This window comes from Brassica napus, chromosome A10 (assembly GCF_020379485.1).
Source record: "Brassica napus cultivar Da-Ae chromosome A10, Da-Ae, whole genome shotgun sequence".
Classification (NCBI taxonomy): domain Eukaryota; kingdom Viridiplantae; phylum Streptophyta; class Magnoliopsida; order Brassicales; family Brassicaceae; genus Brassica; species Brassica napus.
The window spans coordinates 18582024-18594425 of record NC_063443.1 but is presented as its reverse complement, the minus strand read 5'-3'; the positions used below and the strand labels follow the sequence as shown (position 1 = coordinate 18594425).

The window sequence follows — 12402 nt, the reverse complement described above, 5'->3', positions numbered from 1 at the left end:
TACGGATCTTCTTCTCTATCAACAACACACTACTAGATTTAATCGAGCTTCTGAAGAACTGGTGATTTCATCATCGTCGCCGTTGATTAGTCTCAGGTATTGTCTTGTTCTTTCGCTCTTCGCCTTCGCTTCTGCTCATATTTACGGATCTAATTAGTATGAATGCTCTCTCTGCCTTCACTTCTCTGGATCTACATTCTATGAATTTTCTCGCTCGAGCTTGCGATCTTGTTTGTTATCGTTTCTTGAACATTATCCGCGTTTGATGATTTTGATCCTACAGTTATGCTTCTCGATTATGTGCCTACGATATGCTCTTAGATCTGATCCGTTGGATCCGACGGATCTGCGAAATTCTTTCGAATTCGTTCGCTTCTAGATGCTAGATCTCTTCGCTTTTACGCTATTTGTGATTCCGAAGATCAAATCTCGTTTGTTCCTTTTGATTCTCGTGGTTGATCATTAGACTTGACCGTTTTGGTTCTTTTGTATTTCAGATTCAGATCACCGTTCGTATAGCTGCTGATTGTTGGAACCTGAAACGCAAATCAAAATGGTATGAAGTTCTATTTTATGATTTTGTAAATATAAAAAGAAAAATTGTTGTTCAGTTTAGTATACTGTGAGTTTTTTTTTTTTTGCTAACGGTGTAAGCTGTGTTTATATTAGGTCGTGCTTGCTGCTTCCATCGTGAGCAAGTCTGGAAAAGGTGAAAACGCTTCTTGATAATCAAAGATCATTATGTCACCTATTCATTCTCATTACTTTTTTGCGTTTAACCTGACTTTGTTCTTTTTTTTTATTTTACAGTGCTTGTTTCCAGACAATATGTGGATATGTCACGCATCCGAATTGAAGGTCTCCTTGCAGCTTTTCCTAAGCTTGTTGGCATGGGCAAGCAGCATACCTATATCGAGACAGATAATGTGCGATACGTATATCAGCCTATTGAGGCGCTGTTCCTGCTTCTTGTTACAACTAAGCAGAGCAATATTCTAGAAGATCTGGACACCCTCAGGATGCTCTCCAAACTGGTATGCTTCTTTCTCCTTTTACTTTTAACTCGGTAACTTTTAATTCGAGGAGTTTGTTTACTCGAGTCTGCATGTGTATTGGCATCTATTAATTGTGTAAGTGAGTGTGCCTAGCCTACTTCTGCTAAAAGCCATATCTTTATTGAAACCTGGCAGCTCATATTTTCATCAACTTTACTTTCTATATGTGGGAGAGATGAAATTTACATTTCAAAAATTTTCCCTACAGACGAAGTCTGGGCGTGCCTTTTGATCACTTGACTGTTTCTAGGTACCCGAGTATTCCATGTCTTTAGATGAAGATGGGATTGGCAGGGCTGCGTTTGAGCTGATATTTGCTTTTGATGAAGTCATTTCTCTTGGGCACAAGGAAAGTGTGACCGTTGCACAAGTGAAGCAGTACTGTGAAATGGAAAGTCACGAGGAGAAGTTGCATAAACTGGTAATGCAGAGCAAGATCAATGACACCAAAGACGTGATGAAGCGTAAGGCGAATGAGATTGACAAAAGCAAGGTACATGACAGGAGTGCACCCTTCTTCTTGTGTTCTTTGTAACTCCTATTAATATTTCATATGCAATTTCCAGATTGAAAAGACTAGAGGTGAGAAGGGAGGATTTTCGTCTATGAGTTCAATGGGTAGCAGACTTGACAGTAGTTTCAGTGACATGAGCATCTCTCATGGTTCTGGTGGTGGTTTTGGAAGTGGTCCTGCGTTTGGCATGCTTTCAGATGTTGAGCCTATCAATACCAAGGCAAAAGGTTAGTGTGCTTTAACCATTGCTTCGCAGCTGACGCTTTAATCCTACAGTTGCGTTAATAGAAATGCCCCAATTCTATCTGTGGTTTGTTCAGCGTCTCTTTTCCTGATGTACGTTATTTATATAACAAAATCTATCTGCTTTATAATCATCTTTTCACTGTGCTTAACCTCGCAGATCGATCAAGGTCTTCCGTTACTGCTGCTCCTAAGAGTTCTGGCATGAAACTTGGCAAGTCGGGAAAGAATCAGTTAATGGAGTCCCTTAAAGCCGAAGGTGAAGACATCGTTGAAGATGTTAAGCCTACTGGCCAAACCAGAGCAGCTGTCGCAGCTCCAACTGATCCTTTCACATTAACTGTTGAAGAGAAGCTCAATGTAGCATTGAGACGAGATGGTGGAATCAGCAGCTTTGACATGCAGGGAACCCTGTCGCTTCAAATCCTTAACCAAGAAGATGGCTTTGTCCAAGTTCAGGTAATCCAGCTTCCTTATAAAACTATTTCCAAAGTCTCCAAGGCTATCCACAGTTTTCTTGAGCTCATCACTTTCTGTATTACTTATTTTTGTTTATTTGAAATTTTCTATCTTCTACTTTGTCTTCAGATTGAAACCGGTGGAAATCCTGACATTCTTTTCAAGACACATCCCAACATCAACAGGGAACTCTTTAACAGCGAGAGTATTCTTGGGCTGAAGAGACCTGATCAGCCATTTCCCACTGGTCAAGGTGGAGATGGTGTTGGTCTTCTGAGATGGAGAATGCAAAGAGCAGACGAGTCGATGGTGCCACTAACAAGTAAGGCTTTATTGATCAACTTTGTCTGTTTTTGACAGAGTGTACACGTAAATGTTTGATCCATTCTTGGAAATCGTTTATCTGGTGCAGTCAACTGCTGGCCTTCAGTGTCTGGAAACGAGACATATGTGAGCATCGAGTATGAAGCCTCGTCCATGTTTGATCTGACTAATGTTATCATCTCCGTACCTCTTCCTGCTCTGAGAGATGCACCAATCGTTAAACAATGTGATGGGGACTGGAGGTTTGAAAATTGAATGCCTTTAATTTTTCTCTGGTCATCTCTTTTTTCGTGGAAGTCCTAATTGTTTTATCCAGTCCTAAGAAACAACCATACCATTGTGAATGATGTCAGGTATGACTCAAGAAACTCTGTTGTGGAATGGTCTATACTTCTCATCGACAACTCCAACCGCAGGTAAATAAATGATGACACCATCTGTTATGGTATTACAGCTTTACGAGTTGTAGTTGTCAAGAGAGATATATATGTATGATACATCGAAAAATCTTGTGCAGTGGGTCAATGGAGTTTGTTGTGCCACCAGTTGATTCGTCGGTGTTCTTCCCCATCTCTGTTCAGTTTGCAGCCACAACTACATACAGTGGCTTGAAGGTATGAGAATCTTGTTAATTCCTCTTGAAAATTTCTGAATATTCCATCTGAGAATTAAGACACTAGAGAGGCTCATTTCATTTAGGTTTGGATTATTACATATTAATGAGAGGTGTGTTCATAACGGTGGTGCAGGTGAACGGAATGATTCCTCTCAGAGGCGGTGGTGGTGCGACTCCAAGGTTTGTGCAGAGGACGCAACTGATAACACAGAATTACCAAGTCGTTTGAGGAGGCTGTTCGGGTTTCTCCGTTTGGAACCGCTGTTTCTTTTAGTTCATTGCTGCTTATCTACTATCTGGTCTGCTGGAATAAAATATTAAGTTTTCTGGGATTTTACTAGTTTCCTTATCCGATTTACTTCTAAGAGCATCTTCAATGTATTATTCCAAATTTTACTTCAAAATGGTGTTTGGATTTTACTCCAATGTATTACTCCATTTTTTACTCCAAACAAAAAGATTTTTTTTCATTTAATTAATAATTGTTATTAGTACCTTCAACTTATAAAAAATTAATAATTAACCCAACTATTTTATGTTTACAAAATTTCTATAATAATATATTTTATTTAAATTAAATATTTATCATTAAAAATACAACTAGAGATTATCTTCCAATTTCAATTCGTGCAGATTTTATCATATGCAATTTTTCTAATTCAAAAATATTTTTATGCATTAAAAGAACATAAAGAAAAAATAAAGTTTTGTTTTGTAATTTGAATTATGTATTGGGTCCTATTGTTTGTTTGTGTATATATCAAATTCAACAAGTACAAATGTTATCAATCAAAATTTTGACTTACAAAATTAAAAAAACTCATCTCTTCCGCTTGAATAATATTTCACCGCTTTTGGTAGTTTCGAAAATAATTTACCGAATTAATTATTAAATTACTTATTTATATTATATTATATTTATTTTATATTTTATATTTTTAGTTTTGACTTTTATGCATATTTTCTGTAAATTATAAAGTAGTAATCTTTTGTGAAATATTATATTTTTATGTTATTATATTATTTTAAGTATGAAATAAAAACATTAAAAATTAAAAGGATCATTTCATAAATACCTGCTAATCAATCTAGTAATTAAAAAATTTTCCTCTCAATTTTTTTATGTTTTTTTTTTGTTTTTGAAACACAACTTATATTAATGTCATTAAAAGAGTTAGGTGCCAGTCATAAAGACCTCACCACCTGCAAGACCCTATTTTGCTAATAAATCAGCAATCAGTGTTCTTTACTCTATATATCCAATGAAAAGAAATAACATCAAACTCTTATGTTATACAGAGGTTTTTAAGTTAGGAGTTTGTAAATATTGTTCCATTGATAATAGAAACGTATGTGCATATTCATTATGTGTAAAACAAATAGAATGGGGACGTCCTGTCATAGATTTGATCGTTAGAGATCGTCATATTTTATTTGATTCGCACATGTGATCACTAATCAATCTAGCAATTAAAAAAACAGAAATTACTTATAATGACTCAAATTATAAAGGTAATTACTAGAGTAACTCATAAACTTTTGTAGTAATTACAAATGCAGGTTGCCACTTTGATTGCGGTTTACGCCAACTGGGAGTCTGCAAAGTTTAGAGGCATTGGATGTGGATGGGCTTGAGTGGAAAGGCTTGGCTCTACTTGTTTGAGAACATGACCGCTTTCACAATGAAGAAAGATTATAGAAAAGAAGAGAGAGAAGTAAAGTCTCAATGGGCACTTGCTCAAAGGACACTTCACGGTTGGTACCCAAAAGAAGCTGTTAACATCTTCCCTGAGAAAGGAAGTTACTCGCAGAGCAAGCCGAGAGAAGAGCTGAGATAGCTAGGTAATATAAAGCCTTTATCTCTGTCTTGAAATAGATACATGTTCTTTGTTTGAAATTACAACACTTAACTGAATGTTTTATATGTTAACAACAGGCTTAGGGAGCTGCATGTGGAATCAGTAGTGGGTCTAGTTACAAAGTCATGCTTCTTTATCAAAACTTTCGTAGAATCTGAATTGGATTGGAAGCAGAGCTTGTTATACAGGCTGGACTGTTCGAGCTCGATAACTTCTGTAGCAAGAAACAGCTCCATGCAAATTCTTGAGCAGACAGCGCTTGTTGAAATTCTTGTAGATTACTATGGTTTCTGATAATGTTCATGAGAAGCAGTGATTTAGTTTTTTTTTTTTCTTTCCAGTCACTTATGTTTTGTGTTTGGTCCATTAGTAAACTTTCAAGAAATGAAAAGGTTAAATGTTTGGTATGTACTCAATGGAATCTTGTTCTGTTCAGGTTAGTTTTGTGTGTTCTCTCTGTTTTCCTCTGTTTCTAGACAAGAACTCATGTGGCTTTTAGCAGTTTTGATGGATGATCAAGAATCATGATAAATATCTCCAAGGCAATTTGGAGTAAACTGTTTGGTCAAAGGTTAAAGACACATGTTCCCGTTTGGTAGAACGTATACGATACAAAATTCTGTCCTTTAGATGCTCTCACGTACCTTAAAATTTTCATGGTTTTCTAAAAACTTTTGTTATATTGTTTTTTTTTTTTGTTGTTGAGAGTTTTTAGATTACCTGCAGATAGATAATGGAAATTTATAATGTGTGGAATCAAATAGAATGTAACGTCATATTATTGATGTGTAATCATATCATTCACGCACTCATTGTTGTATAAAACTTAGAGTCTACAACGTCTAGTGACACTAAATGTCGAATAATGAAAAGGAGTAGGGAGGAAGAACAAAAGTCAAGTTCCCCTCGGGCATTACCCCTAAGCTTTCTTGTGGCGTAATCTGCAGGAAACCAATAAGAAAAAATTGGTTTAGTAATTAAACGAATATGAGGCCGGTACTGCAACCAGTCTTACCATCTCTGGGTTGGAGAAGGAGTTCTCATCCATCACACTGGCAGATGTAAGTACTTTCTTCTTTTTTGCAGAAGCTTTCGTGTTGCTCGAGTCCAATCCAGTCATCTTTACCTTCAGCTCCACTGTCACGTTTGCAAAGTTAACAGCCTGCAAATATATATATATGGATATCAACCCACAACATTCATTTTTCAAACTCAAAATCTGTAAAATAATCACACTTGAGAAACAACACAAAACCTTAATCTGTATGTAATCAGAGCCATTGCTTTGGAAGGATATGGCAGATGCTTCAACATAAGAAGAGTTTCCCTCCATAGTAGAGCTGAGAAGAGTTGCTCCACTTGACTCTGTGAAGAATTGTTGGACCCAATAGCTTGGTGTTCCATACAAATGAGACGAGTTGAAAACTATAGCATCTGGCAACCACCTGATAAATAAATAAAAACAAAGCAAAACGTCTTTGATGATTTCTGACTAAACCATTCAATGTAACTAAAGTGAGAGAGATACACATACCTTCTGTCGTTTGTGTTAAGGAAGAGAGGTGCATAGCTTACCATTCCTACAACATCACTGCAAACAAAAAACAAGGAGAGTAAATGTAAAAAAAAACTTTTGTTATGTGGTGGTCTAAACCGGAGAAAGACGAGAAAAAGTTGTGTAAGAAAAAACCTGTTCTTTTCCAAACCAAGGAGGAAACCTGCTTCACCAAGAGCGGCTAGAAGGTTTCCCTTATTAGCATCTGTTTCGCTCTTCGCAGCGTATTCACTAACGAAAGCCTGTGAACCAAACAAATGTTCAAAGCTTCATCAATAAGATATGCAGAGGCTATGAGGAGATGCTTAGTGTCTTTTAATTTCTAAAAACACTAAGCACATGATGCGTTCATTGTAAAAAGAAGTTTTTGTTGCATGAAAATATGAAGTCTTTTTATCACCTTTGGACCATCACGCGATGTATTGTCAAACTTATGGGACATGGAAAACAACTCCTTGGAAGGTTTATAAACCTGAAACAAGAAAAAGGAGATGCATAAACACAGTTTGATTGGCAATCATAAACGTTTGTCTGTGTATGTTTTTTACGTGAAAATCATAGTAATCAGCGGGGTGATCGAGTGGTTGAGACGATCCATCGCAGTTGGAGATGATTTTGATGTCCGGATAGGCTTTCTTGATAGCATTATAGAACACAAGGTAGTTTCCTGAACAAAAATAAAATTGTCTATCTAATTTAGTATATGAACAACGCTCATTTATCTTCATTAGGTACACAAGGTTAAAAAAAAAAAACCTTTGTAGTATGTGTATTTCTGCAAACAATCTTCATTCCCGACCGCAACATATTTAAGGTCAAAAGGCGTTGGATGTCCCATTGCAGCTCGAACTGATCCCCATGTTGAATTAGCATCACCACGAGCAAACTCAATACCATCTAGCGCTTCCTGAAACCAAACAAAATAGAAAGAGATCACATTTTTAGTTTTGTCACTGCCTCACTAGTGAACCACAATCACTCTCTTAAACTTAAAAAGAAAGAGTTTCATGAGAATACTTGAACAAACGGCATGATACGTGCGGTTTCAACTTGATCATTATGACTCATTCCTGCAACAGTTTCAAAGAGGTTAATACATGTAGTAGTGAAAGTAAGAAGAAGTGTTAAAGATATAGTTAACTGAAGAGTTACCACTGTTAAGCACCCATATTGGAGCTGCACCGAGATCTTCAGCCAGCTGCAATAATATTTTGCTTAGAAAAATTAAACTTAGGTGAATGATTCAACACTTAAATATGGTTACAGAAAAGGTAAGAATATTTTTACTTGGAAGAACTCAAACTGACCAAGACCATCATCTGTCCAGTAGTTCCAAACATCACCAAAGTGGCCAGGCCTCTCTTCCCAAGCTCCCACGGTTTCTTTCCAGTGGAATGCGTTGCTTAACGAATCACCCTCCACATAACAACCACCTAACTCAAGAAAATACTTTATAAGTATTTTAGCTTATTTCACAAAAAAAAAAAATCATAAAAAAGACTCGCAAAAATATTAATAAGTCTTTTAGCTTATTTCATCTAATTAATTCATATATTACTAAAGATAACATGAAGTGAAATGGTGTTTTTGCAATTTAGAGATTACCAGGGAAACGGATGAAACGAGGTTTTAGATCAACCATCATTTGGAAAAGATCATTCCTAAAACCATGTCCCTGTGACCGAACCAAAAAAATGAATTAGTAGCTTGATTACTCTAGGCTGTTTCTCAAAGAAGTAAACAAACCTACCTTATAAGTATCCACAGGCATGGCTGAGACTTGATCAAACCAGATTGAACCATTTTTGGTAGTTGTCAATTGAAGCCTTGCGCCATCATCTGTTCCATTTGCCTCCAAAAGCATTTCCTTCTTTGTCCATTTTGAAACCTCAGAAGCCAAAGCTCTGCAAGAAGTAAAAAAAATGATAAACAAACCAGTCTTGAAAAAATACTAGGAAACTATTAAAACAAGACTTTGAAAGTTTCGCTCTTACATAATCTGCTCTGATGCAAGAGTTAGTGATCCATTCGAGCTTGTCAAAGACACAGACACATCGATGTCCCCAGTGGAACGCACATAAAGGGTCACTTTGTATTTCTTTCCTTCTTCAATGTTCTACAAAAAAAAATGGAAGTGAATAGAAATTTTATATTTATCATCAGAGAAAATAGCAAAGTATGAAACGTACCATGCCCCAGTAACCCGGGTTATAAACCCCGACTCCTTCTGATGGACAACCACTGCTGTTACAAAACACTTCCATTCTAAGTGCAATTTTGTTGCGCTCAAAACATGAAGAGCGGTCTGTAACTACAGATATGGTTGATTCATCTCCAATAATGGACCAAGGCCAGATACTGGAAGGAATGATTTGTCCACCAGCTTCAAATCCTGGAGCAAAAGATTTAACAATGAGTTTAGTTTTGTTATTTTCACCATTCTTTTTTCATGAAAAATGTTACAGGAAATTCAGACAAAAACCTCTGTTGCTAACAAGTTCAGCCCACAGTCCACCTGCTCCAGCATGATTGATTTCCTGTCAATAATTACTTGAGATTTAGTTTTATAAAGAGTTACATTGATACTTAAAGCATCAAACTATGTAAAAAAATACAAGAAAATCAGAGTAAGTCCAAGATTCGTTTGAATATAATTTTTGGTGACAGCATAAAAAAGCCAGAAAAGTCATGAAACTGTGTTAAACCTCAAAGAAGATCCCAAAAAGGGTTTCAGGAATGGGTCGTCCTGTGGCGTTGGAAGCTTCTACTTGCAGTGTCACATAATGTTTTTCGTTGTCTTCTCGAGCATCAACACGACGAAAATGCTCGTAAGCAGCATAAGAGCCAAGGAGAAATAATATCAGGCAAATACTTGTCAGAAACGTCAGAGAACACCACTTCCTGTCCATCATCGCCAAATCTGATCAAAGGAAAGACATTACAGGGTTAATTTATATATCAATAAAAAATATTTCTTTGAACTTCAGAGAACGACTTAGTAACTACATACACACTATTTTGGAAAGAAAACAAAATGCACATGGTATCATATGCTTTTTCACTCCGATTACGGGAAATAACCATTCAATACAAATTAAACAAAATTATTAAATACTTAAAAGGAATTCAATAATTAATCTAAAAAAGGAGAAAAGAACATAAAATGACGAGGATTTCACATTTCACTACTTATTAGCACTTCACCTAACTTAACACATTTGCATGATAATACTGAAATTAGAGGAGACGTGAACGCAGAAGTCTTTTGCCGATTTCGACTATAAAGTAAACCAAGAAGTTCAGAGCATTGAAGAGACATCTAAACTTTTGTCCTCCATTGCAAGTTTCTTAAGTAATGGTTCTTAAAAAAAAATTACACAACTCAAACAATTACCATCTGTACAATATACTTTCATTCATGGTGCTAAGAGCATGATTAACCCTAGAAACCCATTAGGTTTCTTAATGACTATTTAAGTATTAAATTTTAGTTAAAAACTTTAGTTAAGAATCACCTAATTTTCTTGCTTCAATGGAAGTTTCTTAATGAAGAGTTCTTAAAAAAAAAAAAAAATTAAAAAGATGAATTGTAATCAAGTTTCAGGCAATGTACACACAAGAAGAGACAGAGAAAGATCATAGATGAGAGTTTTGTGACATCATACTGTGTCGAAATTGTAAAAGAAAGGAACTGAATCCTTTAGAATCTGTGAACCAATGAACTGAAATTAACTTTATAGTGTATGGTAACCCTCTGCAACAAACTTGATAAGACTAGAACAACAACATGAAAGTTATGTAGCTGCCGATAAAGCAAAGGGGTTTTAAACTTACTTCCTGGAAAGCCTTGGACTGACTGTTACAAGAAGCAAAGGCCATGTTGGCAACAGGGGGCGCAGCAGAAGCAGAGCCCATGCTGTTGGCAACATGGGGCGCAGAAGCAGGGGCAGCAGCCTCAGAAACAACGGTTTCATGCTTAATGATTCAGTGAAACACAAAACAAAGAAAAAAACCCTAATAATTACATATCAATGAAAAATTAACACGATGGATTATTAAAGGAATCAGAAAATGAAATTCATACCAGTTTGAAGAGGCGGGGTACGTGGTGGTGCAGGGCGAAGGATGATAGTTCACTCGAATCAGCCGAGCTTAACGCTCGACTTCACCAAACCTACCATCTTTGGATCCATGCGCACATATGCTTACCGGAAAGCTAGAAAAAGAGGCGGCGAGATGGCAACAACACGTGGAGGCCAAAGGAGCCGTTGATGACTGAGGGAAGGGAAGCAAGCAACTGGTGAGAGACATAGTAGCTCGTCGGTTTGGATCCGACGAAGATCACGAGAAGCCGTGAGAAAAAAAAAAAAGATTAGTTACAAAAAAAAAGAAAAAAAAGATTAAATGTGATGCTGACACGTGGTTGAAAAACCACTCTAAGGATTGATCACCAAAATCATTAATTAAGAATCGGTAACAAAGTTTTTATTTATTTATGATTTAATTATATCAGTCATTTAGTTTAAAAACCCCCTTAAAGATTGCCGATAATCATGGTCTAAAACTTTAAGACTACCGAGTCATAGAGAGCTTACCGGGTGGAAGTTCAGAGCATTGATAGAATAGATCTCATTCCCATCTCTATGATATTTGAATGTGAAGTTCTTGTTCTGCTGAGAATCATCCAGATGATGAACACCAACTCGCACTTCAGTTGAACAGTTTCTGTGATCTAGATAAGATGCAACTGATGAAACAACTTCCAACATTACTATACTTAATTTGTTATTAGAATAACCAACTTAAACTTCTCAAGGACAAAACATTTTGTATAATTATAAGCGCGTGAGAGCAATATGCAATGTTAGCATCAGCAAATAATCCCGTGCCATTGAATTAACCAAAACACAATCGAAAAAGATATATAAGAAGACATACCAAAAATCCTTGCTGATCAGGGAAGGCAGTAACACACCTCGTCTGGTACTTCAGTGGTGACACGATTCTTTTGAACTCATTCTGCAGTTTACCAAATTAATAAAAAGTTCAATGAGTCACGGGACTTGTTCAGTTGTTCTTCGTATGATAGACTTACATGCTTATTCAATTGACTGATCATGTATCAATCTCACGAAGTTCGTCGCCTCTGAGAGAGAGAGAGAGAGAGAGAGAGAGAGAGAACCAAACCCAGAAACGAAACCTCAGCTCTCTCCTCTCCGATTTTTTTGTTCCTCTCTCGCCTTGACACGTGTTCCTAAGGGGCGGGCCTTCCAGCCCTTACCCAAGACTCGCCTCTTGGGCTTCTCTCTTCTCTTTGTTGCTTTAAAATATTTTCTTGGGCTAAGGGGTGAGCTAAGGGGCAGCGATAATGCTGCTCTTATTGGCTATGAGTGAGAGGTGGGAAAAATAGTGGGGCATATACAGAGGGTGGGTCCATTCACTTTATATTCCCATTTAGATGTAAATGATACTATACAAAGAAAATGATGATTCATACACAGATAGTTAGAAATAATGAATCACTTGCATACAAAAACTAACGAAACTCCTTTTACCCACAAGTGAAGGGGTCCCATGCCTATTTGTACATTTTTCTTAAAAATGATGTTAATATGAATTAATATAATAAAATAAATAAATATGAACAACAATAAAATACTTTTTCATTTTTCTAAATACTTTTAAATTTTTTGCTTCTGTTTCTCAAATTAATATATATATATATGATTTTAATTCACACTTATAATCAATTAAAAATTGTTAATACGTTATACTAT

General features: G+C 36.3%; 2 protein-coding genes and 1 long non-coding RNA gene across 3 annotated transcripts; 1 reads left to right on the top strand and 2 right to left on the bottom strand.

Annotated features, from left to right (window-relative positions):
• The first annotated feature begins 2 nt into the window (after positions 1–2).
• Positions 3–3705, top strand: LOC106419280 (coatomer subunit delta). Its single transcript, XM_013860038.3, has 12 exons — positions 3–96; positions 498–556; positions 670–709; positions 811–1034; positions 1306–1548; positions 1622–1796; positions 1973–2271; positions 2401–2593; positions 2684–2837; positions 2949–3011; positions 3113–3209; positions 3345–3705. The coding sequence occupies exons 2-12, from the start codon at positions 554–556 to the stop codon at positions 3438–3440; spliced, it is 1587 nt and encodes a 528-aa protein (XP_013715492.2). The 5' UTR covers positions 3–96; positions 498–553; the 3' UTR covers positions 3441–3705.
• Positions 3706–5831: 2126 nt separating this feature from the next.
• Positions 5832–10639, bottom strand: LOC106419282 (alpha-L-arabinofuranosidase 2-like). The gene is made up of 18 exons (XM_048742608.1): positions 10460–10639; positions 9331–9545; positions 9108–9162; positions 8815–9017; positions 8620–8741; positions 8376–8529; positions 8231–8300; positions 7913–8058; positions 7778–7823; positions 7643–7695; positions 7382–7532; positions 7174–7292; positions 7026–7097; positions 6761–6867; positions 6605–6661; positions 6326–6515; positions 6086–6232; positions 5832–6011 (listed from the first exon to the last, which is right to left on the bottom strand). Exons 2-18 carry the CDS (start codon positions 9535–9537, stop codon positions 5922–5924), a joined length of 1989 nt encoding a protein of 662 aa, XP_048598565.1. The 5' UTR covers positions 9538–9545; positions 10460–10639; the 3' UTR covers positions 5832–5921.
• Positions 10640–10842: 203 nt separating this feature from the next.
• LOC125579102 lies at positions 10843–12118 on the bottom strand. The gene is made up of 4 exons (XR_007317057.1): positions 11721–12118; positions 11564–11644; positions 11221–11357; positions 10843–10922 (listed from the first exon to the last, which is right to left on the bottom strand). It is a non-coding gene; the product is annotated as an uncharacterized LOC125579102 (long non-coding RNA).
• Positions 12119–12402: the final 284 nt, after the last annotated feature.

What these genes read in the sequence shown, in the direction of transcription:
- LOC106419282 (XM_048742608.1), bottom strand. Translation starts at nt 9,537, where the DNA reads ATGATGGACAGGAAGTGGTGTTCTCTGACGTTTCTGACAAGTATTTGC. An exon ending in TTTTTGGGATCTTCTTTGAG is followed by an intron (nt 9,163 to 9,330) that starts GTTTAACACAGT and finishes AATTATTGACAG; the next exon opens with GAAATCAATCATGCTGGAGC. An exon ending in CTTGGTTTGGAAAAGAACAG is followed by an intron (nt 6,662 to 6,760) that starts GTTTTTTCTTAC and finishes TTTTGTTTGCAG; the next exon opens with TGATGTTGTAGGAATGGTAA.
- LOC106419280 (XM_013860038.3), top strand. An exon ending in GTCGATGGTGCCACTAACAA is followed by an intron (nt 2,594 to 2,683) that starts GTAAGGCTTTAT and finishes TATCTGGTGCAG; the next exon opens with TCAACTGCTGGCCTTCAGTG. An exon ending in ATCGACAACTCCAACCGCAG is followed by an intron (nt 3,012 to 3,112) that starts GTAAATAAATGA and finishes AATCTTGTGCAG; the next exon opens with TGGGTCAATGGAGTTTGTTG.